The sequence below is a fragment of the Myotis lucifugus genome, unplaced genomic scaffold (assembly GCF_000147115.1).
Source record: "Myotis lucifugus unplaced genomic scaffold, Myoluc2.0 scaffold_68, whole genome shotgun sequence".
NCBI classification, from domain to species: domain Eukaryota; kingdom Metazoa; phylum Chordata; class Mammalia; order Chiroptera; family Vespertilionidae; genus Myotis; species Myotis lucifugus.
Genome location: NW_005871116.1, coordinates 936324 through 964052, shown reverse-complemented (window position 1 = coordinate 964052; position 27729 = coordinate 936324). Strand labels below are relative to the sequence as shown.

General features: G+C 49.1%; 1 protein-coding gene across 2 annotated transcripts in view; it reads right to left on the bottom strand.

The window, feature by feature from the left end:
• Positions 1-27729, bottom strand: part of RAI14 (retinoic acid induced 14) — a 119010-nt gene that overhangs the window by 35787 nt on the left and 55494 nt on the right. For both annotated transcript variants that reach the window (XM_023754967.1, XM_023754968.1), the window contains exon 3: positions 13443-13573. In XM_023754967.1, coding sequence (XP_023610735.1) covers positions 13443-13573 — 131 coding nt within the window. The remainder of the gene's footprint in view (positions 1-13442; positions 13574-27729) is intronic.

Sequence of the window (27729 nt, the reverse complement as noted above, 5' to 3'; positions counted from 1 at the left end):
ACCAGCAGCACTCTCTAGCTCCAGAATATGTTCATCACCATAAAATACAAGACCTGTACCCATGAGCAGTCCTTGCTTCTCCCATGCCACCCAGCCCCTGGCATCCCCAATCTCCATGCTGCCTCTGCAGGCTTGCCCCGTTCTGGTCATGTCATAAAGATGGTATCGTGGGCTTTTGTGTCTAGCTACTTTCCTTTGGCACGCATTCAAGGTTCACCCATGTTGTAGCATGTCTCAGCACTCCACTCTTTCCTTAAAAATATTCCATTGCATGCATACACCACACTTTGTGCATCCATTCATTGGTCACGGTCATTCAGATACTTTTGGGTTATTGGGGAGAATGCTGCTAAGCCGTTCGTGTACAAGAGTCTGTGTGTTTAATTCCAGTGGGTAGGTACCTGGCAGAGGAACTGCCTGCCGAGCCATGCAGGGACCAAGTTTAGCTGCGGAAAAGTGCTAAACGGTTCTCTAAAGCTGCCACATCATCTCACATCCCAGCAAGGATGCATTAGGGCTCTGGGGTCTCCATATCGCAGCCAAGACTGGTTACCGTCCGGCAGGCTTTCATTTAGGAGATGCGAATTTTAATTACAGTCTAAATCTTCCAAAGGGGAAACGCTCAAGTCTTTCTAAATAAACTCTTTTCGGTTCATTATCAGCTGAAATTTCCCCTTAGAAAGACATAAAAGAGTGAATGCAATGCAAATTCAGAACATCTCTGGCTCTGGCTCTATAGGGGCTTTCATTCCTAATTTAAAAGTGTGGCCTTTCCTTTTTTTAAAAAATTTATCTTTACTGTTGAAAGTATTTATTGTTGAAAAGATGTCCCCTGTTTCCCAATTAACCCCCTCCACCCTGCTCCTATCCCCCGCCCCTTCACCACACTAATGTCTGTGTCCATGGGTTAATCTCTTCCCACCCACCCATCCCCACCTTCCCTCTGAGATCTGTCAGTTGTTCCATGCTGCCATGTCTCTGGATCTGTTTTGTTCATCAGTTTATGTTGTTCATTAGAGTCTACATGTGAGTGAGATCACATGATACTTGTCTTTCTCTGACCGGTTTATTTCGCTTTACCATAACACTCTCCAGGTCCCTCCACGCTGTCTCAAAGGGTAAGAGATCCTTCTTTTTCACAGCTGCGTAATGTTCCATAAATGTACCACAGCTTCTTTATCCACTCATCTACTGTGGCCTTTCTTTCAAAGACAAGAAATGTCACTTAAGAGTATAATAGCAATGTATCTCACAAGAGGTTTTGTTGGCTTATCTTTGCCTTTAGACAGGTCAAGAATGCAGTGGAGGAGGGAGGGGTATAAAAACCTTCTATCCACTCCTCTCACCCCAGGCCCAGAGACTGGGAGGCTGGCCCCGGCCTGAGGATACAGCAGGCTGGCTCTCCAGACTCTACTGGAGCTCAGTGACAGCACTCCGATAGCTCGGGTCTCGCCTCCTCCAAGAGTGGCCCATGGACCAGGAGCTTGTTAGACATGCAGGCTCAGCCCAGCCAGTGTGGCTCAGGGCTTGAGCGTCGACCTATGAACCAGGAGGTCATGGTTTGATTCCTGGTCAGGGCACATGCCCGGGTTGCGGGCTCAATCCCCAGTAGGGGGTGCGCAGGAGGCAGCCGATCAGTGATTCTCTCTCATCATTGATGTTTCTATCTCTATCCCTTCCTCTCTGAAATCAATAAAAATATATTGGGGAAAAGAAAGCAAAGCAAAGCAAAGAAAAGCAGGCTCCGTCCCCACCGCACATGTACAAGGTTCCCAGCTGACGCACATCACATGCACACGGCGTTTGACAGCACCTCTCCGTGGATGACAAGTACAGAACGCCGCCATCATTCTTACCCAGGCACCCACTCTTTCAAGGTTCGTTTGAAAACATAATCCCCTTCGCCTTAAAGACAATCTCGTGATGTGTTCCACACAAAGGGAACCCACGAGGATTAAAGGGTCATTGCGATCGGGGATGTTTCGCTTTGCGTCTAAAGCTCGGCTAGGCCCTGAGACAGAGCTGCATCTAAAAGGCACTAACAGAGCAGCCTGAGACTTACATAATACGACTCTGATCCCTTTGCCGCTTACCAATCACTGGAATGTCTCTGCTTTTGTCACTTGGAAAGTTCCCAAGGTTTCTGTGCTCCCCATCTCCTCACCCTGCTCTCTCACCCCCCAGAGAAGGTCAACTCCCTGATGTTCCCAGTAGCCTGATAGGCAGCCGGATGCCGGTGAAGGGGGTGGAGGAGCCAGCAGAGGGAGGGGAGTGGCCTGGAGGCCGGGTGCCATGCTGGGCTTGTGGCCTTGTTGCTCCGGCATCGTGGCTGAGGCACTGAACCTCAGCTCCCTCAGCTCTACAGCAAGGAAATTAAATACCAACCTCATCAATAGTAACAGCAGCGGATCTATTAGAACTCAAGGCACTAGCTGTGTCTGAACTCATTACAATCCCAGCCAACCTACGGGAGGGGTCCTGTTATTACCCCCATTTTACAGAGGAGGAAACTGAGGCACAGAGAAGTCTGGAAACTGGCCCGAAGTCCCAGAACTAACAGGCAGGGAGCCTGGATCCTAACCTGGGCATCCTGCCCGCGGCCTTGGCCCTTCACCGCCGTGCCAGGCGATCGCCGTGCTTGTTAAATCTCTGCAGACTGGGCAGCGCTGCAGAATATCACTTACTGGCTGGGCGGCTCTTTAAAAAACAAAGTTTAAACTGGAAAAATGAAAGCCTCCGGCCAAAAAGCAAACACTGGCTTCTCACGGGGGCCGCTGAGGCTCTCCCACGGGCAGGCAGGAGTGTAGCCGGAGCGCAGAGGCAAACAGAGCCTGCCCTGGAGGCTCCACTTCCTACCAGCCCTCGGCGAGTTGTGCAAACCTTCCCGACATAAGTGCTGTGGGGACGAGGCTGGGCTATTTCTCAAGGCCCTTCACCCGAAGGGGACTCGAGCTGCGGCTACTCCAGAGCCGCGAGTGGCCGCCTGGAAAGTTCCTGCGATCTTTCGGAGCAATAACAAACAATCCTGGTTTCGGGTTGCCCGCTGAAGCACAGAGCTGGAGGCCAGACACACTCGCGGGGCTGCTTTGAAGAGACTTTGATTTTTCAGGCACATCCATTCACAGAAATTTCACTCGGACCAAACTCTTCCTGGTCCCCATCATCCGCTCCAGCTCCTGGTCCCAGAAGCACTGGCGGTGAAGTCAGGAATGAACAGGGGGCTGCCACGCCTGCGCTTCTAGTTCCTTCCACTGCCTCTGCACCCACATTCACTCCTCAAATCAGGCAAACCACACGCCCACACCAAGAAATGACCACGCACCAAACCCTACCCGGACTAGCCAGGCCCAGGTTCCCACAGTCAGAGGGTTCGGAAGGATAAACTCGTCTAACGCCCCCATCTCACAGGTGAAGACACTGAGGCCCAGAGAGCCAGGGAATGTGTCAAAGATCAGGGCTTGCATTCGCTGCCCTGACGCCAAGAGCAGCGTTTCCTGGATGTGCTTATGTCTCCCTTCTTTCCTCTGAAAAGCTCTTTCTACCCAAGGGAGGGGGTCCCTAGGGTAAGACTCTGAAACACTTCGTGCCAATAACCAGCTTTCAGGATCCCTTGAGAGCGCCAGCATTTCCCAAACACCTAACATCGCCTGCCCTTGAATTGCATTCCTTTTGTACGACATCTTCCTCAGGGGAGAACATGATATTAAATCATATTAAAAACAAATCAGGGACATTAAGTACTTAAACTCAGGATTTAACCCAAATTCCCCCCCATGGCCCACAGGCTCCCGTCCAACCTCACCTTCCCGCTCTCTCCATTCACACCAAACGCCCTCCCACCTCGGGGCCTTTGCCTTGCTGTTCCCTCCACCAAGACAACAGCTCCAGGAAAGCGCACGGCTCGGTCCCTCACTCCCTTCAGGAATCCGCTCACACACAGGAGTCTGCTCAGAAGGCCCTTTGCCCCCACGTGTGTTCAGAGTGGCCCCGGCCTCTTCAATTTCCTGTGTCCCTGACGTTACCTGAGAGGCCCATGCTTAGGGTCTGTGTGCCCATTAGACTGTATGGCCCGTGAGAGCAAAGACTGTGTCTTGTCTACTGCAATTTTCCAGGCAGACAAATTTTTTTTTTTCCGGGGGTGGGAGGGGGAGATAATGTGAATCTTTAGTTTTGAATTTGCTTTTTTAGTTTAAAGTTTCTATTCCGAGTTTCCTTAAACCAAGACACACCCATAAACCTGCATAACCATGTATTTCTCGGGTTCTAATGTAAGTTCTTAGGGAGAAGCTGTCCTTTATGTTATCACTAGAGGCCTGGTGCATGAAAATTCGTGCATGGGGGCGGGGTCCCTCAGCCTGGCCTAAGCTGGCAGTCAGACATCCCTCTGGCAGCCCAGGAGCCCTCGGGGGATGTACGACTGATGGCGGAGAGCGGGCCTAAGCTGCAGTCAGACAGCCTTAGCGCTGCCGAGGAGGTGTGAGAGGCTCTTGCCACCGCCGCTGTGCTTGCAGCAGTCAGCCCAGCTTGTAGCTGAGCGAAGCTCCCCCTGTGGGAGCACAATGACCATCAGGGGGCAGCTCCTGCGTTGAGCATCTGACCCCTGGTGGTCAGTGCGAGTCATAGCGACCAGTTGTTCTGCCATTAGGGTCAATTTGCATATTGCCCTTTTATTATATAGGATAAGCTTGATTTTGCTACCCGACATGGTACAAAGTGTGGTGCCCAGACCAGCATATCAGCATCAGCAAGGAACTTGTTAGAAATGAAAATTTTGGGGCTCCTGCCCTGACTCAGGGGTGGAGCCCAGCAATCTGGTCTAACAAGCCTCCCAGGTGATTCTGATGCAGGTTCATTTTCCCCACCACTGGCACAGTAGGAAGAAGTAGGAACTAAAAACCAGCATTCTTTGGCTTCAGTCTCAGCTCTGCCATCCCTCCTATGTGAGAACAAAGTCATTCAAGTTCATTGGCCTCAGTTTATTCACCTGTCCATGTGGTCACTGAGCCCTCTGCCAAGTTCTCAAAGTCAATGCTGCACCATGTACATTCTAATGAGGTCACCGAGCTCCGATGAGGCTCCGTCCACACCAAACATTTCAGCGGGACACCCCTTAATCCTAAAGGATCTGGGTTCCCATTTCAGATTGTAATCTGAGGGCAAGACAGGCAGTACTGACTCTCTAAGAGCTTCTAGTTACAAAGCCTTGGAACTAAGTTCTACTCCGCCAGCGGGGACCCACCCCATCAGCCCAGAGAGAAAGCCCTTGGGGAGCAGCGCCGGGGCTGCCGGGCTGTCAGCGATGTCAAAAGCAGGCGCAACAGAGACTCCGTCGCTGCTTCTGTGAGGAACCCAAGTGGCAGGAAGGCTGAGAAATGGGGCACTGGTTGCCCTTTCCTGCTCCGTGTTCCAGGTGGATATAATCAAAGGTGGCTGCATGAGAGAAAACAAAGGCTGCAAAAATAGGATTCCTGTCTGAAGTGCTCACGACGGGCTCACAGAATCGGCAGGGCTACCTTCTGGGGACAGAGACCTCCTGGGGACAGGAGAGAGGAGACGAGGATGAAAGACGACATCTTCAGATCTAACAGACCCCACGGCAATGCAGCCGAGTGTTAGCACTTCAGGATGGCCTGGCCTCAAAATGCCACCTGGAAATAGCCCTGGGGCTGCAGGAAATCTCCATCAGGGCAGATGGGGAGGTTTGTCTCTTGTGATCACAACAGACCCCCAGCCTCAGCACCGAGAGCCGAGAGCAGGCGACTTGTGCTAATTCCTGAACCTTGTTCACCCGAACGTTCTTCTTCCTGAATTACTCCAGGGTGACTGAGGGCACCAGCTGAGAAACACCACGGGGAAACGGACGGCCTTTAAAATGGGGAAAGAATGAATGAGGGTGTCACACGGAGGAAGCCCCTAGACCAGCAGCGGGCACTCAGGATTAACATGTTTCACAACGATTCCTTTCTCGTTAACCGCCTGAGAATGAACTCTGACCCTGACAGTCTACTAACAGGGATGAGAGAAGGACACAGGTAACCGAGACCCGTCAATCCCAGATGGCTGAGGAGACAGTGGCGACCACCAGTCCAATGGCTTTGGAAAGCAGAAAGGGCTTCGTGGAGGAGACGGCAAGCTGGGCCTTGAATGACACACAAGACCCGGTGGGAGGGGCGGTGGCGGTGGCATCCGGGAAGGCAGGCATTCCAGGGACCCCGGGGAGGAACAGGAATGTGTCTAAAGGACAGGCGCGTGCTAAGTGATCTGTGTGCCGCGACCCTTGAACTGCCTGGATGCTGTCAGCGTGAGAACCGCCTGCTCCAGGTGCCCTCTCCCGTGGGGTTAGATGGAGCGGAGGTCACCGCCTGGTGGGTGGGACCCACGCCCATCCGCCGGCTCTGCTCTCCATCACAAGGCGCTACTACAGTTCCCAGGCTCCGCTGACTTCCGCCTGCGGGAGCAGGTCCAGCCGGCGGGGGGCACGCCAGAGGACGGAGGGAGGGGGAGAGGCAGTCTGCTTCAGCTCTGAACATGACCCATCTGAGTGTCTGAAGCCCTTCAGCCTCAATATACTTAATCCAGCTTTGAAAACAGTTTGAGAAGGAAAAATCCGGCGACTCACCAATATTTTCTCAGTGTAGTTCTCAATTTCCCATTCAGTTCTCATCCATTTGCACCACTTCTGTGGTTACAAGTCTTCCCTCTAAAGCACAGTTTTGCAATAAGATCTGTTCGGCTTTAACATACCCTATTTCCCTTTAAAAAGCTCGTGAATTGTATTACTTTGACATCATACACTTGAAGCCCAAATTTAGCTTTCATTTTAATTTTATTTTGTGCACAGCATTACACACACACACACACACACACACACACACACACACGCTCCCGCCTCCCTCCGCCCACCTGTCAGCTCTCAGTGGGTGGGACCTGCTGGGAAGCTCTGGGCTGGGAAACCCAGGTCTCAACATGTAGTGCCGCGGTTCTTGGTTTGGGCTGAGCATTCAAGTCACCTGGGTGCTTTGAAAATCCCCGGGCCCAGACTGCACCCCACACTCACGACACAGGTATCTCTGAGGGGGACACCCAGCATTTTTCAAAGCTGTCAGGTGATTCTAATGGGAGTCAAGTTGAGAACCACTGGTCTAGTGTCCAGTGGGGCCCTGACCTTGAACTGCAATGATAAGCCCTTCAAGGAGAGAAGGAAGCAATGGTCACAGTGTTGCTGTTTTTCCGTTAGTTTGGGATGGCCTCATGTTGGGACCGGCACTAACACTGGCGTCTCTTCCCTGCACCCGCCCAGTCCTCCTGACCCACCCTGCAAGGCCCAGCTCACAGCACACCGGGGCCAGGAAGCATGCGCAGCTACCGCAGTGCGTCCCCGTCTCTCCCCTTCTTGCACCCCTTGCAGTCGAGGATTTTACAGTGAGCAGGACAGCCGTTGGTCTTGTCTCCTCAGCGAGATGCTGTGCATCTTCTAGACGAGAACCCCGTTTCCTCCTCCTCGGGCTGCGCTTACAATAGGGTTTGGAACAATGCAGAGGCAGGGAGTCCCTCCCAACGGCTGGATTAACGCAACAAACATGTGGGCCCGTTGGCTGGTAGCAGCAGAGGTTCCATCACCTTCAGAAACCTCGCTGACCCCCACCAGAGTGGCTGCTACAGCAGCAACTATATTATATCCTTCAGCGTATCCCTCTGTCCAATGGCAACAGGTCTTAGGACAGACAGGGTGGCTCTGCCTGGAAGGGGATTTTGCAGGGAGGAAGGCTGCCGTTACACACAAAGTCTAGCAGTTTTAGGTAAATTAACTTGGCAGCCAAATTGACTTGATTTCCAAGACTCAACGGCTGGAATGAAATACCCAATACATCCTGTTTTGAGAAACAGCAACAAAGGGCACCAAGCCCCCAGCCAGAAAAACCCCTTGTCACATGACTTACCCAATTCAAGGGCTCCCTCCCTCCCGTATTTCATATTTAAGCTCCACAGAGCCATTTAAGAATACTTGCACAGGTTCTTGCTTTCAAAGCCACAAAGATCAGGTTTCTGAAGCGTGGACCGTGTGTGCAGACGATATCTATCTCTCTGTCTATACATACATGCCTGGGTGGTATTTCTTCAAATGCTACAGTCCCAGCAGTGATTTTATTTAGTCTGGTTGTTCCTAAGACAAACACACATAACGTTCACTAAACGCGCACCACATGCAGGGGAGACCATCTTGAAGCAATTAGACTGCTCCGTGGCCAGAAGTCTCGGGCCAGAGCGCCCTCCCACTTCCTCACCTCCACCGGGAACGGGACGGATGGGCGGAGAGAAGCCAGGCCCGGCTCCACAAACACAGCCTGCAGCTCAACTTTCTGCCCGGCTCCCTCCTGTTCTCTCCTGACCCAGGACACCGCCTTCTTCTACTCTTTCCTACACGAATTCCAGCCATTCGGTTGCTTTCACTCGTTTGTAGCCCCTCTCTGATCGGCTTTAGAGGGAGGGAATTTTCAGGCAAGGTTTCTTATCCACCCCTAAAGGCAGTGCTGCAGGGAGAGACGGGAAAGGCTGAAGAATGCCCAAACCGCCCATCTGGTCGCTGACCTTGGGTTGGGAGGCTTCTGGAGAGTGTCTGCCGACGTGGCTGCCTCGGCCGCCTCATTCCCAGGACTTTGGGGGTCATCTGGTGTTTAGGTAGGAAAGGCCGAGCATTTTCCTATTTAAACGGCACTGGAAGCTGGGGGAGCCGAGTGACGGGTTGGGACATTCACCAGGAAAGCCCTTTTCCTCTTGGACCCCCAGCTACTTCACCCCTAATGCATTCACCCAGGAGCTTTTCACCAGCAAAAAAGAGAGTGTGTTATCCTGAGAACCACCCTGAAAAGTCGCTCCCACAAATTCGGACCCAACGCCCCTTCTGTGCTGAGGAGCGTGGAAAAGACCAGCACAGCTGCAGACATCCCCGATCCTGTCCTCGGCGAGCTTCCCGCGCTGTGCGGGTGCAAGTCTCTCCGACAACGAAGGTTTGTCCTGAGCTGCTGAGTCTTTCGTGCTGTTGCCCCTGTTCTTTCAATGTAAGAAAACACATCAAATTCTAAACTAGGATTGCAGTGGCTTAAAGAGAAGAAAAGCCACAAAGGACTGAGCACATCGGAGAGGGAGGCGTCTGGACTGGACAGAGAAGCTGGGCCGCCACCTGGACCTTCTCACCCGAGGGGAGGGCCGGGCGCAGACAGCCCCACCTCCGGTAAAGGCGAGTGCGAGCCAACACTGAGCCAAGTAGGGGCCGGGCCAGTGGGGGGCCCTTGAACGCCAACATCAGGGCTCCAGGTTGTCAGGCAACAGAGAAACGCTGTGCGCCACTGAGCAAAGTAGCAAAGTGGGCTTTCACAAAAGCTCCTAAAATAGGCCTCCAGCCTCATTCTGACAAGCAGGCGGCTAAATCACAGGGTAAACCCGAACAAGCAGGCAGAGAATGAGGCCACGTACCAACAAGGACCTAACTTTCAAGTGCATGACCTGGCCTTGCCCTTAGGAGACAAATGCAAAACATTGCATGCACGTCCCAGTGACATGCTGGCCGTGCGGGCTGCACAGGGCCAGTGGGGCCAAGAGCTCCAGCGGAGGGGACATGCTGGGCTGGCCTGTCACACATGCAGAACCGCTCCCAGCAGGCCAGCAGTTCACATGCTACCACACCAGCGCCCGTGGAAAGAACAGGCACAGGAACAGAAAAGTCTCCACAGCGGGAAGATCAAGCGAGGGAGACGATGCACAGGCAGGCAGGAGTGCACGGACTGCGCCAACTCCAGTGCAGACATGCAGGCTGCACCATGGGACCCACACTGCCCGGGACTCGCTGTTGTAGAACACCCTTGGCCTGGCTAACATCATTCCATGATGCCGGAAGGACAGGAGAGAGGGTTTCCAGTGACAGCCCCTCTTATTCTGCACACGAAGACCATTAGATTTGAAAGAAAATATGAAGCCAGATAGATGTAATTCTGTGGTGCCTTTCACGCTTAAATTCTTGTAGTTATCAGTCAGTAGCTGTCATCATCAAAAGAATATTCCAAGCAGAAAGATTACATGTTAACAGATGAGTAGCTCTGGAAAACCGTGCACCGAAAAAAAAAAACATCCTTTCTCCCTTTTTCACATAGTTCTAACTTTCCACATAAGTGCCATCAAAGAAAAAAATGGCGGGCTTGCACATGCAAAGGTGGACGTGCTAGAACTGGTTCCAGAGTGAATGCAGCAAAGGCTGTATCATGTGGGCCTTCGTTTTACCATCTGCAAAATGGAGGTGGCCGTTTTTGTATAACTGCTCTGTAAGAGAGTAAGATGAAGAAGTGATTCGTGCTACAGAGATGGACCTTGAAACCACTGTGCTAAGTGAAAGAAGCCAGAGACAAAGGCCCCACATTGTATGGTCCCATTTATATGAAATTAGAGGCCCGGTGCATGAAAATTCATGTACTGGAGGGGGGATCCTTCAGCCCGGCCTGCCCCCTCTCTCAATCTGGGAGCCCTCAGGGGTAAGCCCGGCCTTGCCGCACGCATGCCTGCTGCCCCGGTGGGGATGGACTGGGTGCCACCATCTTTGAGGGCGTGGCAGTCAATTAGCATATTCCCTCCTTATTGGCTGTGGGCGCCACCATCTTGGAAGGTGTGGCAGTCAACTAACATATTCCCTCCTTACTGGCTGTGGGCGCCGCCATCTTTGCAACAGCATGAGGGTCAATTAGTATATTCCCTTTTTATTAGATAGGATATCCAGAATAGGCACATGCATAGAGAGAAAGCAGTGGTTGCCATGGAGAGGGAGGGGGGAAAAGAGGCTGGGAAGTGTCACTGCTTAATGGGTACAGGGTTTTACTTGGGATGATGAAAAATGTCTGGACATAGACAATGAAAATGGTTGTACAACATCGTGAACGTGCTTAATGCTACTGAAATGTATACTCTACTATGGTTAAAGTGGTAAAGCTTATGTTATGTATATTTTACCACAATATAAAGAAAAGAGAGAGAATAGAAAACAACCTCTGATTGTGTCCTCTATACATCCTTATTAACCAAAGGTATAAATGTATTCAGCTGATCACAACCGTGGCTAAGCTGCTAATCTAAATGTTCTATTTTCATTTCAGTGGGTACTGTCTTTGACAAAACTATCATAAACCGTTATCTCCCCTTTCCCTGGCACAGCTGTGAAAGGCGGTTTTGTGCAGACACTTGCAAAGCTGGACTGGGGGAGGAGGAGCCAAGAAAGCTGTGTAATGCTGCAAGAAGTTGTCCAAAAGCACCATGTCTAGCACCAAAAATCTCAGGATAGCGGCCTCCGCCCTTGTCCATCCAATAGCTCTGACTCCACATGGGGCATGGTGGGAAAAGGTTAATTGACTCGTTCAACACATACTTTTCTGGGTATCTACAACAAGGCCGGCGGTGGGCTAGATGGTGTAATTATAGCCGTGTAAAGTTACAGTCCCTTCTATCAAGAGAATTTTAATCTAGAGGGCAAGAGGGATAAGCACCAACAATTACAGAAGGCTGGGAAGGCTCAACACATCAGCCAACAACCAAGGCCTGCCCACTATGGGAGCCCTGGCTGTCAAGTCAGAGTTCACCGCGTTTGCGCCCTGTGCCCCACACCCCACAGATAGGCCTCTGCAAAGGCAAAGGCAAACCAGAGCTGGGGGCGGGGGTGGCACTCAACCTGGGGCTTTGGCTGTGGACAAGCCCAGCTTCTAGAGGACCAGACAGGGACTGAGAGAGAATGCTTCTCCCTGAAACCACCAGCCTGTCCCTAGACAGAGCTCAGCACCCTGAGCTATCGTGCGGCTCCCTGAACACCAGGGTTGGCGTCTATGCTATGGGATCTAGTGGGTGTCAGGAAGAGGGTTTAGTTGGCAAAAGTTGCTAAAATGTGATGCCCAATCTTAGGAAAAAGTGCCCTTTATTCTCACTACCAATCCTTCAACCTAGAGTCAATCTAGTTTCTAGATGCTGGTTCTCTCTGGTTGACCCTACGTGGGACACCATAAAGTATTGATTCCTGGTCCTCTCCACAGACCAAGTGATACAGGACATCTGGGGTGGGCACGGCATCCATATTTCTAAAGCATCCCAGGCTATTCTAAAGGTGGCAGGGTTGAGAACACTCTCATCTAGGCTAAGAAGCAAACGGAATGGGCTTTATCAAGAGCCTACTATGGGCTGGGTACTATGCTCGCTCCTTGCATACAGTATCAGTCTCTATAGGTGCCCCACCAATTATCTTCTTGGATTTGTTCTGGCCATAAACATAGGGTCCCTCAGAGCAGCACTCAACCTTGGAGGGACGGGAGATTAGGAAAAGATACCCCAGTTTCCTTACCCCCTGGGTGGGTAACTCCGAGGCACACTTCAAAGCTGGGGTGAGCAAACTCTTTCTGTAAGAAGCCACAGTTAATATGTTCGGCTTTGTGGGCCATACAGTCTTTGTCCTGACCACTCAAATCTGCCTCCACAGTGCAGAAGCAGCCACGGGCAACGATCAATAATGGACTTGGCTGCATTCCAATAAAACTTTATTTACAAAGACAGACAGCAGGACATAGTTGGCCAACCCCTGCTCTAAGTCTAAACAGATTCCCAGAAGTTCTCAGTGAAAATGCGTTCCAGTTGACCCTAGCAGTAACCTGCCAATAGCAGGCTACTTCATCCCCTCAGTGCGCACTTCCTGGGGTCACTGTCGAGAGAAACTCCCTGCACTCAGATTCTTGTCTCAGAGCCTGCTCTGGGGTAGCCCACCCAGCGTCGGGATCTTGTTTTAGACTCACAAATACTCTGGAGTTGAATACACCATCTCCACTTTACAGTGAACAAACTGAGATCCCGGGACTGCAAAACTGATACGTGATAGGGTCCAGATTAGAAGTCCAATGATTTCTCTACTGCACGACCGGAGTAAGGATGGAAACACACAAGCACACACACACACACACACACATACATACACACACTCAAATAGCTTTAATTATGGCGAGCAAGATTCCTACTACTCATGTAATTACTGACCTATGTTAGAAACGGGTTTAAAAAAAATTAAAGAAGTAGTAAGGTTTCACGGTTATGAAAAAATACCCTTTCTCTTTTATGCTGTATCTAGGCCAGGATAGAACTCATTTCCCAGCTATCAGCTGGTTGCCATCCTGGTGCTTTCTCCTCTGATGGAATGTTTGGTTATACTTGGGAACAAATCCAGCCATTCAAGGTAAAACCCCCCGTGTCACTTGGAGCCTGAAGAGAAAGGAACTAGACTGAAAGGCCCTCTTCCATACAGTAACATGGGGTATGGGGACAGCAATTTCTCAAAGCCCCTTAAAGGCACTTGTGAAGGTCCCCTGCGATCCTAAGGGTTCCAGAGAACCGAGAACCCACACAGTTAGAAACCACTCCTCATAGCTTACGCGGTCTTGCCCTCGCTGTCCTGTTTGGTGGCACTGGCCCCCTTCTTGCCCAGCAGCGAGGCCACCTTCTCGGCATCTCCGTTCTCCACGGCCTGCAGCAGCCGGTCATCGTTCTTGTTCCACTCATTGGTCTGTGGAGCAAAAGGGAGACACAGTGTCAGCAGACAGCAGTGGCCACGGCCATGCTCACGGCAGACCCTCAGGCCTCCTGCTCCCATCCTTCCCTGCTGTTGCTCAAATCAAACTCTTCCCCCACAAATAGGCGCCTTAAAAATACCTTCCCCTTCACCATGGCGGCACTCAAGAAAGCCGGCTTCCCAAAAGGAAACATCAACAGTTTAATGAAATAGCAGCCGTCACCAAACTCTGCAATGAAAGTACTTGTTTGAACTGAAGTTGGGGAGATGAGGCAACTTACAAAGACCTCCGGGCCAGTTTACACATTAGCTTGTTTCCAGCTCAACCCGACAGCTGGCCTCTCAGAGCAGTGGCCTTTGACCTGGCCCACAGCTCACGGGGCCCACGGTGTTACAGAACCAAACCGCCAACGGCTCAAGGCTAGCTGAGGGTTTATAATACACGTAATTTTTTGTCTGCTTTTTTGCCACTCTTTCCGGCCCTGAGTTTTGAGCTGTGTACTGATTTTAAGTAGTTATCCAGGCTACCGACTCAACAAAGTGTCACCAGAAACAAAACTGCTTCCTGAGCGAGCTACTTAACATCAAAGAGCTCTGAGCAAACCTCCTGGGCCAAACCCCAGCCCCAGGAGAACAATTATGCGAACACAGGGACAGCAAAGCTATCGTGTGCACAGAATTAGTTTTCACTCTTACGAAGGGAAGAGAGGATCCCTATGTCAAAGAAGATGGGCCTTGAGTACAAGACGAAGTTTCAAAAGTGAAGGCAGCAAGCAGTGAGCCACTAAAGGTCTGGAGCGGGGGAGTGCGGGGATAAAATCAGTGACTCGGGAAGTCATCGGGAGAGGTGAGGCCTATGGGATTAATGGGGGGAGAAAAGATCCTGGTCACCTCAAAGCCCATGGGTCACTCTGCAGGCCCGGTCACCTCCAACTCCCCCTGAAAAGCCTGCTTTCTCGCCCCTGTAGCTAAAGATCCCCCCCCCCCCCCCCGCCCAGAGACTCCTCCTCACTCCCCAAACTCCCTATACACAGGTCTCCAGGGCTCTCTGCTTCCTTGTGGCCTCCAAAGAACCTCCAGAAATTTCGTACTAAAGGCTTTGCCATGGACCACTTCAGGGAAGGAGACAGAAGAGATACTGGAGATTAAAAAACTAACAGAAGGGAATTTTGCAGGACTACAGTCTTCTGTGGCTACTGAGTGTTCCCAATCTCTCTGCGCTGAGGCAACTGGGAAACCCAACAGGGCTCTGCCCTCTCACTGAGCAGGGGTGGGTCTACCAGATGTCCCCAGCCTGGAGGCAGGGCCTCAGAGAAATCGCAGGCCATGGAGGAGTAAAACAGGTGTACCCAGGGTTCAAGTTAGGAATTTACTTCTCTGAGAGTCTCAGGACTGGACCCTCCCATCTTCAGGACTCTCCCCCACCCCGCCCACCCACCCCTAAAGAGAGAATGGTAAGCTTGAATGAAAATGAGATGTTTGTCCCCAAGGCTGCATGAACTTTAAGTCCATAACTCTCCATTGACACTTACATGCTATGAACCTAGAGTCACTCAAAAACCTCTCTGTGCCTCAGTTTCCCAAGGCATTGGACTGGATGACCACACTGATCCCCTTAAAGCTCAAAAAACTTAATCTATAAAATGCCCCAAACCAAACTTTGCTAGGGATTTTTCTACAACAGTTCTGTCTGCATTAATAGAAACATTCTATATCTGCACTGCCCAAAACCGTCCCCCTTCTCAACCAGGGGTGATTTTTGGCAATCTACACAGACATTTCTGATTGTCATGAATAGGGGGCGCTACTGGCATCTCGAGGCTGGGGTGCTGCTAAACATCCTTCAATGCATAGGACAGCCCCCTCCCTGCTACAAACAATCATCCGGCCCCAAATATCAAGATTGCATCCGCCTCATGGAAGCATTGGAAATGTAGCTAGTGCAGCTGAGGAACTGGATTTTTAATGTGAATTCCAGACTTCGGTGCAGCTCTACGCGACGGCTTTCTAAATATTTCTAACCAAGTAGGAAGGTGTCTGGGCCAATGTCCTCCACACTCTCCGACAACAGTCAATTTGCTCGCAAAGAAGACATTAGGTTTTATCTTCAATTATAAATCGGGCTTTCTCTGGAAGGGGAGGGGAACACAATAAATAGACCACTCCAGGCACAAGCGTTTGTTAGTACAACAGGAAACTGTACTGAAAAGCAAAATGTAGCCAACACGAAGAAACAGCCTGCAGCGTATTTCCCCCAGAGTGCGTCTTTTTACAAGCCAAAACAAAACCAGCAAAGTTTATTGAAGTACATGTAGGACTCATGATTCCTACTTACATGATCCCATGCTCCGTTATTCATGTTGTCTTTTAAATCCTCCCCGGACCAAATTAAAACAGGATTGGGAAGATCAAAAGGATATTAAATCTCAGGGGACATGATTGAAAATACTTAAGCGAAGAACGGCCACATGAAAGGGTTTTCCTTTTCAGTGCTGTGCACTCAACTCGGGTCGAGAAAAATGTGATTGCAGGGATTTCTTAAAATTAGTTACATGTGGGTATGTAGGGAGTTCCATTTCTACAGCACCAAGCAGGAAAGATTCCCCCTTCCCTTACTCTTTGGAGGACAAGGTCAATGGCAAATCCCTTGAGATCTAAAACTCTTCTCTTTTATCTCGCCTCTTTTTCTCTTAGAGCACATGAGGCAAGAGAACATGCCCACCCGCACACAAAGATTTAATAAATAATTGGCAACACCATTCAACCTGTATGTGCTGCAGATGCGGCTCAGCGGAAGCAGCGAGAAGGGAAAGGATGGGTGGGTGCTGTATATGTTGGCCTTTGAGTCTGAGCCAAGAGAACAGTTCAGAACAAATTGGGAAGATCCTGGGGGGAAAGGAGACCATCAGTTGGGAAAAGAGGAGAGTTTTACTCTGAAGGGTCTCACAAGTGCTCTATAAGTAGAGGCCAAGAAGGGTCCCAATTAGACCTCCAACAGGAATCCAGGTTCCGAACGTGAGTCTTCCGGGTGAAATGCCATGTGGCAGTGTAACCGGGCAGACACTCCATCTCTTTAACATGACCCTGTCTCCTTTCTGCCTGTCCACTCCCTTCTTCAGTCATCAAGCCCCTTGGACATCAGATTCTGGTCAGTGTCAATCTGTCTTAAGAACAAAGCCTCAAGCCTGTTGATCACAGAAACAGAGTTTCAGTCAAGTGAAAGATAACATCTAGACTTCAGTTGTGTTTCAGCCTCGGGCCCATGAAAGTAGAAGAACCTTACAGATCATCTCCTCACGAGACAAGAAAGAATCACACCATGGCTGACATCAGGACCTGACACAATGGTCAGCTACTCTCTACCTGGCTCCAACCAATCAGCAGAGACCATGGCCCCACTCCTGTAGCCGCCATGATGAATGACTTTCCCCCATACAGCCCATCCCCTGGAAGCCATCACCAGGGAGCCGGGTCTTTGAGCACTAGCTTACCTGGGACTCCGGGCTTGGTGCATTTCCTCAACTAATAAAATTCTTTGCTGCAAACTCCTATTCACATCTGAGGGGGCTTTGATGGGGGCAGGTGAACAGACCCCTTTATTCTGGTAACAGCAGGGAGCAGATGCTAATGTAACAGAGTTCTCCAGTCCTGGGCCAGGCCCATTCTTCTACTTGTAATTAGTTCTGCTATACACAACTGACCATACCATGCGCCTTCCAGAAGCATGGCTTTCAAGATGCCATCACTTTCCTCTCCTAGACCTGTCCACGGACACATTCCCTCTATTTTCTCCTATGAAACTATTGGATTTACATTCTATACCAAACATTCCATAGCTGATCACAAGATGAGACAAAACAGGTGTCCATTAATGTTACTGCTCTTGAGAATCCAGAAGCAAATTTCTCTCCCCCACCTGCATCACCCTGCTGAGTGGTACTAAATTGAAATCAAGCATCAAAAGGAATCTTTAAAAAAAGCTATCTTGGTTAATCTACTGTCCAAAGGCAGCCCTGGTAAGAAGTGTTTTGTGTAAGAAGTAGATCATGTGATAGGTGAAGTTCGAAATTTTGCCATAACATCCCGAAGTAATTCACTTATACTTCTGCAGACCATCATCCCACCAACAATATCCCCTCTGCCCGCTTCCCACGGAAGCCCCTCCACGGGGCAGGCTTAGCTCTGCCTCCACACTGGGCTCCTGGTCCCCTTAGAACGTTTTCAACCTATTAGTGGGTTAATCCAACACTTAAAAAAAATAGAGAAAATAGAAACACCAGACACATCATATTTTAATAAGGTTAAATATCTTTGAATGCGTGTACTGCATGGTGATATAAAACATATATATTTTTTACTGGGGAAAACACAATAAAAAACATGGGGTGCCTCTGCTTTTGAATGCTGTCACCCCATCTGCCTAAGAAAGGCTCTCTTCTAAGCCTCATTCAAGCCCCACAGACTCCTCAAGCCTTCCCTGCTGCCTGCTTCTGCTTCTCTCCTATCCTGTCCAGAGGTCGCCTACTCAGAGCTGGAGCCCACTGTCTAGACTTGAAATATTGTCCTGGCTTCTTTCCGAGCTCCGTGCGTGCTTGCTGTTTCCTTGTTTTCAGCTCCCTGAAGGCAGGGGCAGCCGCCGTCACTTCTCACCCCCGTGTTGCCTCGCAAATGGATCTGCTGCTGATTTGAGCAGGAGTTTCTTCCTCTCGGTTAACCTGAATCTCGCCTGACTTCGAAAATAGTTTCTTTTCATCTACAAAACTCTCTCACTCTTTTGCAAACAACTATCTCATCATGTTTCCAATTTTTAAAAATCTTTATTGTTGAAAGTATTACCCATATGTCCCCTTTCTCACCCGCCCACCTCCGTTGACCCCATCTAGGCTGCCCCCACCTCCTGCCCTAGGCCTGCAACATTTCCCATTTTTAAATAGGCTACATAAATCCTACTCCCTTAACTTTTCTACTCCCTTAACTTTGCTAAGGCCAATTTTCCAAGATTTTGATCACGGGTACATTTTTTCCGAATCTCTTCATGACTAAGCCTTGTCAATTCATCAGGGTGGGGCGCTGTCTCCCAGTCACCAGGCTCGCCTGGGTGCTTGTTAAGTATGCAGACTCCCAGGCCCCGTCCTGGAGATTCCGGCCCCCACCTCCATCCCCCTGCTGATTCTTATGACAAGTTTGGGGACAAGTGGCACCTATGCAAAGGCTAACCACAGAATTCCTTGAAAGGAAGTTCTTCCTTCACGGGGCATTATTAAGGAATATATAAGAAAATGTCTTCGCCTTTTCTTGAAGATCTAGGTATTCTGTCTCCCACAAAAGCTTAATCAATATTCGGTTTCCCTTAGGAGACGTATACATACGTGCAACCCTATGCATAAGAATTTTAAAAAGCACTGCTCATAATGGTCAAAATTTATAAATAATCAAATATCCAATAAAAGAAGATAGATAATTATAATATGATCAAGCAACAGAATGCCACACAGCAATGAAAATGAACACATTACAACCACATGCAACATGGATGGATATGGAACACAATGCTGCTGAAAGAAGCAGGACACAAAGGAACACAGGATGACTGCATGTATATAAAGATGAAAACAAGAAAGTGGATCCATATTGTTTAGGGATATATGCACAGATGGTCAAACTATAAAGGAAAGCAAGGACAAGGTCACCCTCACAGTCAGGAGAGCGACTGGGTCAGGAGGTGGCATCTGGTCAGGAAGGGCCACCTGGGAACACTCCAGGGTCCTGCGCCCTATTTCATGACCTGGTTAGTGGCTCCCCAGATGTTCACTTGTTAGACGCCACGTTCCTTTGTGCACTTTTCTCTACATGTGACGTATTATTCACACACACACACACACATACACACACACACACACACAGATTAGAAAGAATCTGTGGTTCACTTTCTGGTCAAATAAAAACCAAGTGCCTTTCCATAATTTGCATTCTCACTTGCTGCTTCCTTGTCTGTAAAATGAAGGTAGGGTGGTGACAAAATTTGGTCCTTAAGAGGCCTCAAAACCCCCTGGAGAACGTGAGAAAGTGATTATCTTCCCTCAGAACAATGCACATACACACGAAAGCTTGCATACAATTTCAGAGCGTTCTACGACTCAAACCTTCTACCCCCAGCCCACCCCTCAAACCCAAGCGAAGGACTCCTGGTCTAGACGAAGAAACAAGCTGCAGTTTAGTGCTTCTGAGCTGAAATTCCAGCTCCACTGCCTCCCGGTGAGTCTTAAGCAGGGTATCTGCAGCTCTGGTCTCCACATCCTTATCTGTAAAATGGGGGGGGGGGGGACTACTTTCTTTCAATTATCCTGAGAATTAAATGCAATGCACATGAAGTGCCTGGCATTCAAAAAAATGGTGATTATTATTATTATTTAATTAGAAGATCTGCAGTCTTCCTTCGTCATTAAGCTCTATAAATCTTTCAATATTTACAATTTATGACTGGTGGCCCATTACCCCTTCAGAGGTAAATAACACCTTAAATTTTAATTTGCAAATTTTCTACCATGCTCCTTAAAAAAAAAATCACAATTTAGAGGGCTCTGGAGAAAACACTCAGAGACATGGAATTAACTATCTTATTGAACACGCTCCTTTTCCAGGAGGCTGTGTGAACAGACGGTATTTCAACAGAGCACAGGCCACACTGGCAAGTTCAGGAAGCCATATGTGACACTCCGGAGACATGTGTAATGTGTCAGCTATGAAGGGCAGCGTGTGGGAAAGACAGCCCTCACCTTCCATGTGGGCTCCAGGCATTCCCGCTAATACCTCACAAATGAGACGCTCAGTGGCTGGCCGGTACGACTCCTATTCATCAAATCGTTTCCAAACGACACCCACTGGGTGCAGAGCTTTCCCTTGAATCCCGGCCTTTGGAAAGCACGGCCTGCCCCTCGGAGGGTAGCAGACACCCCGTCGAGCATGTGATGAGCGCCGGGCTTTGGCAGCTGGCAACGTCTGCCCTTGGCCAGACATGGCATCACCTTCTTTTATTTTGGTTTAATCACTGGGAACTGAAAACCCAGTGGAAACTCAGTGGCCACAGACATCTGGTTAGTGGGCAGCTTTGAGTTTGGGAATATATCAACCCAACGAGAATAATCCAGTGGCGAGAGCAATCCCGGGGCGGGTTTCTCTGACCTTCTTTAGGACAGATGCTAACACCCCAAGCAGCACCGGCCTGACAGTGCGGGTCGCGAGCAGCCTCGGGAGGGTCTATCCGGGAGACGTTCTTTGGGAGGCTGCACTGCTGCCTCGTTTATGGAGCGCAGATCGTTTTGCCAACATAAGCGGTAAAGGCTGAGACGAAAGTTAAAGTAGACAGTGCTTTCACTGAGAAGCTTTCAGAGTCATACCATCCAGGAAAAAGTAAAAAGCACACACCTCATATTTTAAGACAGAAGACAAGAAGCAGGCAAGCTTCAGGCCCCGCTGATGTTTTCCCCTGTGAACTGTAAGCCAGGGCTTTTTAGATATGTATCTGCGAGGCACACAGCAGAACAGAAAATGCTGTGCATGTTACTTTCAATTGTTTACTCATTCATTCAGCAAATATTTACCAAATGCTTCTCATATGGCTGGCTTCGTCCTTACTGAATTTTCTGTCTTGCTGTGGAGCTAAAATACAGCAACCTGAGAAACAGGCCAACAACACAAACCAGGACAATGAAGAGTGGTCAACTAAGCCAAACGGTGAATCGGCAACTACCAGCTAGGCAGGGCGGGAAGGTTTTCCGATTTGCATAATGAGCGAGAACTTGCAATGAGAATACTTAGGAGAGAAGACAAGATACAACAACGGAAAAGTGCAAGATGTATTTCGTGAATAGTGAGTTGATCCAAGTCTAGTCTTACAAGACTCTCCCTAGTGTGCATGGGAAACACAGAAGATTACCAGCATTTCATGACAAACATTTGACCATTCCCCGAGTTTTAACAAGACCAACAGTTTTAGAAAGAGCTCTCCATAAACTGTTCACTATTTTAAACCAATACATGATAAGTTCATCTAAAATGAGTTTCTCCTTTCCATACAGTTGTTTTAAATCCTCACCCAAGGATTTTTATTAATTTTGAGAGAAAGAGAGAGAGAGAGAGAGAGAGAGAGAGAAACATTGATCAGTTGCCTCCCGTAAGCACCCCGACCAGAGATCAAACCTGAAGCCCAGGTATGTGCGTTGACCTGGAATCAAACCCTCAACTTTTTGGTGCACAGGACTGTGTTCCAACCCACTGAGCCACCAGGCCAGGCCCCTCTCCCTGCGTTTTCATTTCCGATTCCTCACACAGGCAGGTTGCAGCGTCTCTCCTCCCTGAAACCCATCGCCCTCCCTTTCACGGGCTGCATCAGTCATTCCTGAAGCCCTTTCACATGATGCTGAATGCTGCGCCACGGGCATAACCCATAATTATAAACACCTCCTTCCAGAAGCAGGCTGGTCCTCTGCCCTCCCCCCTTCAAGCGCTACTGAGTCATTGCTCCCTGTGCCCCCAGGACCAGTGAGTTCCCCTCCTGAGCCCCCCCCCACCCGCACCCCCCATGCTGCTCTTCCACAGCACATGACACCATTATCAGTTAAATAGCTGTTCTAAAGTATCTTTAAAGGTCTGCCGACCTCCCACTGGACTCGGAGTTTCAGGGCATGGCCAATGGCCAGCATCTGTCTCGTTCAGCACTGAGCACTGAGCTCCTGGCCCCTGGCCCACTGCCCGCCAGATGGTAGGGGCTCAATTCAGAGCGGTTCGTTCAATAGCTTTATTTTTCTTCCTTCTCCCTTGGGAGGCACTATTGATTAACCCCTTCTCCGCTGATGCCTGTGTCTCCAGCTACAAATGGACTTAAAGACTCCATAATCCTACCAAATTCCTCTCTCTGATGATGCTGATCAATACAAAGCATTACTCACTATTTAAAAACCTTGTCCCACGAGGAAGGATAGATCAAGCCAACTTTACCTTCCAGGGAGAAAAATGGTTCCATCTAATGGGATTCAAGCCCTCATTTGCTTAGTCTTTATACCTATGAGGGACGGTGCAACATCCCAGGGATAAAAGGATAGATAGGAAATGACCTTGGCCCATAAGGAGTTCACAGACCTCTGAAGACAGAAGCACACCCAGTACCTACTTACATTATGATCTGTCAGTGCTAGGCCAGCGCTGTGAACTAAGACCTATCAAAGTCCAGAGAGGATACTATTACTATTTAAAAAAATCACTAAAAGCATAAGCCATGTTACCGATGAGGAAACAGAGACTCGGAAAAGTTAAGAAACGTGTAAAGTTACTCCATATACCATTGAAGAAAGCTAAAGCAATTTAAAGGAAAATCAAGAAACTTTTCAGATGAGCAAGATTTAAGTTCTGTTTATAGACTGAGGCAAGCAAAGGAGTCAATAGAAAGAAACAGAATGATCCGTACAAGGGGTGAGGGTTTGAACTGAGAATGCGGCCCAGGCGGAAGGCTGACCTTTGTAAATTAGAGTCACGTTCTTCCTCTGAGGGTGAGCAGGGACAGGAGAGGAAGTCAGTTTGTGTTTTATGCTTCTGTTTTCTTCAGGAAGCGGGAGGCAATGTCCACAGAGCCAGGGGCGGGCTGAGAAGCTTAAAAAATGTGTTGAAGAGTTACTGTTTCTAACAGCTCCTGGGGTAAAAGAGAAAGGAAACCCACTGCAAACGAGTGAAGGGGTTTTCAGGGAGCCCAGAAAGTCCAGCTGAGAGTAGGAATTATAACTCCATAAAAAATCCATTTGGAAGTGGCGTGTGATTTTTCACGGGAAGCACTGGGTAGGATACCAGCAAAGGGGAGTTCCCTTGATTGACGAATGGAGGCGGGAAAGTCAGGTAAAGCAGAGATTCCAGGGTCAAGAGGATGGGCGGTGCCAGTGAGCAGGTATTTGAAATGATTGTGGGGTTAGGGATGGGTAGGGATGAGGAATAGGGCATAGTCCTATAGATCAAAGGAAGGTTGTTGGATGGGTCATTTACATGAATGTTAAGAGTTCCCGGGATGATGGGAGATAGGAAAAATGGGAGCTGGGAGTCAAAATCCTGGAGAAATATCAGGGAGCCACCTAGAGGCCCAGCACAACCAAAGAGCAGTGATGTCAACTGAGAAAGGAGTGATGTGGTCAGAGAGCAAATGGGTCAAGCCTTCTGAAGAAGTGGCTCCTGTGATTTACTGAGTTCCTACCGTGCTTGTTTCTTGTGAGTGTCGTAACTAACTGATTTCATTTACGTCACTGTAACCACCTATGCTAGGTTGGATAGTGTCCCCACAAAATTTATGTCCTGCCTGAATGTCAGAATGTGACCTTATTTTGAAACTAGAGGCCCGGTGCACGAAATTCATGCACGGGGAAGGGGAGTCCCTCAGTCCGGCCTGTACCCTCTCCAATCCAGGACCCCTCAGGGGATGTCTGACTGCCGGTTTAGGCCCAATCCCCCTAAACCTAAACTGGCAGTCGGACATCCCTCTCGCAATCCAGGACCGCTGGCTCCTAACCACTCACCTGCCTGCCTGCCTGCCTGATCACCCCTAACCGCTCTGCCTGCCTGCCTGATTGCCTCTAACCGCCTCTGCCTTGGCCCCTGCCACCATGGCTTTGTCCAGAAGGACGCCCGGAAGGACGTCCAGAAGGACATCTGGAAAACGTCTAGTCTATCCGGTCTAATTAGCATATTACCCTTTTATTAGTATAGATATGGTCTTTGCACATGTAATCAAGTTAAGATGAGGTCACACTGGATTAGGTTGGGCCCAAGTCTAATGACTGGTGTCCTTAGAAGAGGAGAGATGTGAAGACATGGAGGAGAAACAGGGATGAAGAGCATATGATGGTGGAGGCAGAGACTGGCATTATGCTGCCATTAACCGAAAAGGGACAAGGATTGCTGGCAACCACCAGAAAGTAGAAGAGGCAAAGGACTCTTCCTTAGAGCTTTGGAGGGATATGGCCCTGCGACACCTTGATTTGGATTTCTAGCCTCCAGATCTGTGAGAGAATACAAGTCTCACATCTGTTTTAAACCAATTTGTGATAATTTGTTACAACAGCCCTAGGAAATGAATACATCACCCTACGAGGTAGGTATTATTATTCTCATTTTAGCGATGAAGAAACTGATGTTCAGGAAATGTAAGTACCTTGTTCAAAGTTACAGGGCCAGACAGTCAGGATTCAAACCCCAGACCTGTGGTATCCTTTCCACTGCACAGTCCTGCCCCCACAAAGGCCCCGCAGCTGAGCAAGACCAGGCAGAGCACAGAGCACAGCGTGATGGGCCATGTGGGGCAGAGGGACACACCTCACTCTACGGCCTCTGCTGAGATTGGAAACTCTGAGCTCCAAGTCCCTTTTAAATGCAGGAACTGCACCCAAAGCAAATCACATATGAAATCTGTAGTTATACACAGGCATGTAACGCATGATCATTTACAAGCATGTTTGCAGTAAGGCCTCTTTGAACAGTAAGCTCTTGAAGAGTAAGTTCTTAGAAGTATTCAAAGGAATAGTCATTGTTTACAGGGAGGGACATGGAAACAACGAATATCTCAAGGTCTGAGCGAGGCTTTCCTTGCACACAGACAGGACACTCGGAGGCATGCCTGGCTATGGTCCAAGCGCACACACCAAAGCATGTCTGGCACGCATTTCAGCATAAGCAGCCACAGCCTGAGCTTTGCTCTTTACCCAAGTGGCACCATATAGATTTCACATGAAATACCCAGACCAAATGATTTCATCCACAAAGTCCCAAGTTAAATGCTTAACTAAGTGCATCTGAAGTGTCTACATGGTCAGAGGGAAGGATCGAGGTGGTCTCTGCCCTGATCATACCTAGGCACCATGCCCTTTACAGATGTTAAATGATTACCAGGGGACAAAAGGACAGCTAGAGAACTTCACAAGCCATGAAAACCATTCTTGAAGTTACAGATTCTAGGGGAGATTTGCTTGCTCTGGATTTTCTGCTGTCTTCCGCCCCCTGCACCAAAACCCAAACTCAAACCCACACTCACACGTATGCATACACACACTCCCTTCTGGAACCAGTTAGTTCAACAGGTGAAAGCTGGGGTAGGGTTCAACCCCATTGAAGGAGGGTATCTCAATGGCCTATGACTGGTTTTCTTGTTTTTGGACTAAGGAAACCTTTGACACTGCTGGTGCTGCCTCTCTGGTTCCCCTTGCATTGACGGGGCTTCCATTCCAGCAGCCAATGCCTTTATTTAATCCTGTTCAGGTCAACAGCACCGTTTGGGTTCCTACTTTTGCCAGGCATCATGCTAGACACTTCCGATGGGGCCTCCTCTCTGCCAAGCTGCTGGAGACGGATACTTAGAGACCCAGGGAGGAGGTTGACGCTGATCATTGTTAACCTGGGACATTTGGATAGTTTCTTAACTGGCTTTTCGACTCCCAGTTTCCTCCCTTCCCTCTCCCATGCCAACTGCCTTGCTGGTGAAATATTCTTGCCTACTGTTCTGGCTCACTCTTCTATACAAATCATCCATGGCCATCCGGGGCCAACAAGAGGCCCCAACTCTTCAGCAACCCTCCACCCCTCACACACAATTAATCCAGTTTCGAACCTTAAACTCCACTCTGCCCAGCTCTCCCTCTGGCCCATGCCACCCCCACCCCACTGGAGCCTGGAGCTCTAGCCAAGCTCTTGGCTCCAGAATCCAAGTTATTCTTTCCTCTTCTGCTTTGCAACTACTCAAGTGATTGTCCCATCTCTCTGCCAGCAAGGGTGAAAGTTGCTCCCTGCCTTCCAGTTTAAGAAAGTTTTACACTGACATTCAAAGTATATGGTTTTCCCATTTCATGGGAGGCGCTACTGTGTAGGGCAAGGAGCCTGGATTCTGGGTTCTGGGTCCACATCCTGGCTCTACCAAATCCCAGCTGTGTGACCCAGAGAAGTTATTTAGCTTCATATGTCTCCTTTTCTCACCTGTCAAATAGAAGATAACAGCACTTTAAAATATTTGAATTCCCAAACAGACTGTACTTGATGCAAAAACTTTTGTCTTCCTCATAATGTCTTCCCATAGATATCCAGATGCCTTTTATGAATCGATACAGTAAAATAAACTTGCTCCAGATCGGGGAAAAGACTGTAGTGCTCCAACTCATCAATACCCTTTTGATTTTCTATCTGTGCTGCAACTGGGTTGGGAAGCCTCGAAAAACATAAAGTCACTTAAATAATCAAAACACTACATGTATAAAAGCATGCTGCCTCATGTTATCAGAGGTTCATTTTAAATAGTCTGGACATTTTAATATATTTGAGATAAGAGACGCCACTGATGTATTTATACCCAAACTCTTGTAGTTCTCAAGACAGGGCATATCTGTTACAGCCTTTCTACACGCCTGTAATATCAAATCCAAAATAAACTCCAACATCCACCCACAGGGGACAAATCTGGTTCCAAGAACGGATTCTGCCTGGCGTCTGAAGGCAGAGGGCGGCGTTTTCCAAGGACGAGGTGAGGGGCCATGGTGTTCACCAGGGTCAGGTCTTTCTGAGGCCTCCCACCAGCACGTGCACAGATGACCTCGACACCGTCTCTCCCCAGGCCCCAGATCACACGGGCCCCAAGGAAAGCCAGGAAGGCTCACCCTAGAACTGCTTATTCCCAAAGAGCAACAGAAAAGCCCAAACCAAGGACACAGCAGATCCGGAGAACTTCGGAAAACTCGAGGTTCCCCTAATCAGTGGTCGGCAAACTCATTAGTCAACAGAGCCAAATATCAACAGTACAACGGCTGAAATTTCTTTTGAGAGCCAAATTTTTTAAACTTAAACTATATAGGTAGGTACATTGTTATTAACTTAGTTAGGGTACTCCTAAGGCTTAGGAAGAGCCACACTCAAGGGGCCAAAGAGCTGCGTGTGGCTCGTGAGCCGCACTTTGCAGACCACGGCCCTGAGTGAAGCCTCGTTCATTTCTCTGCAGTGGTTCTCAACCTGTGGGTCACGAACAATGAAAATACATCCTGCATATCAGATATTTACATTACGATTCATAACAGTAGCAAAATTAGTTATGAAGTAGCAACGAAAATAATTTTATGGTTGGGGGTCACCACAACATG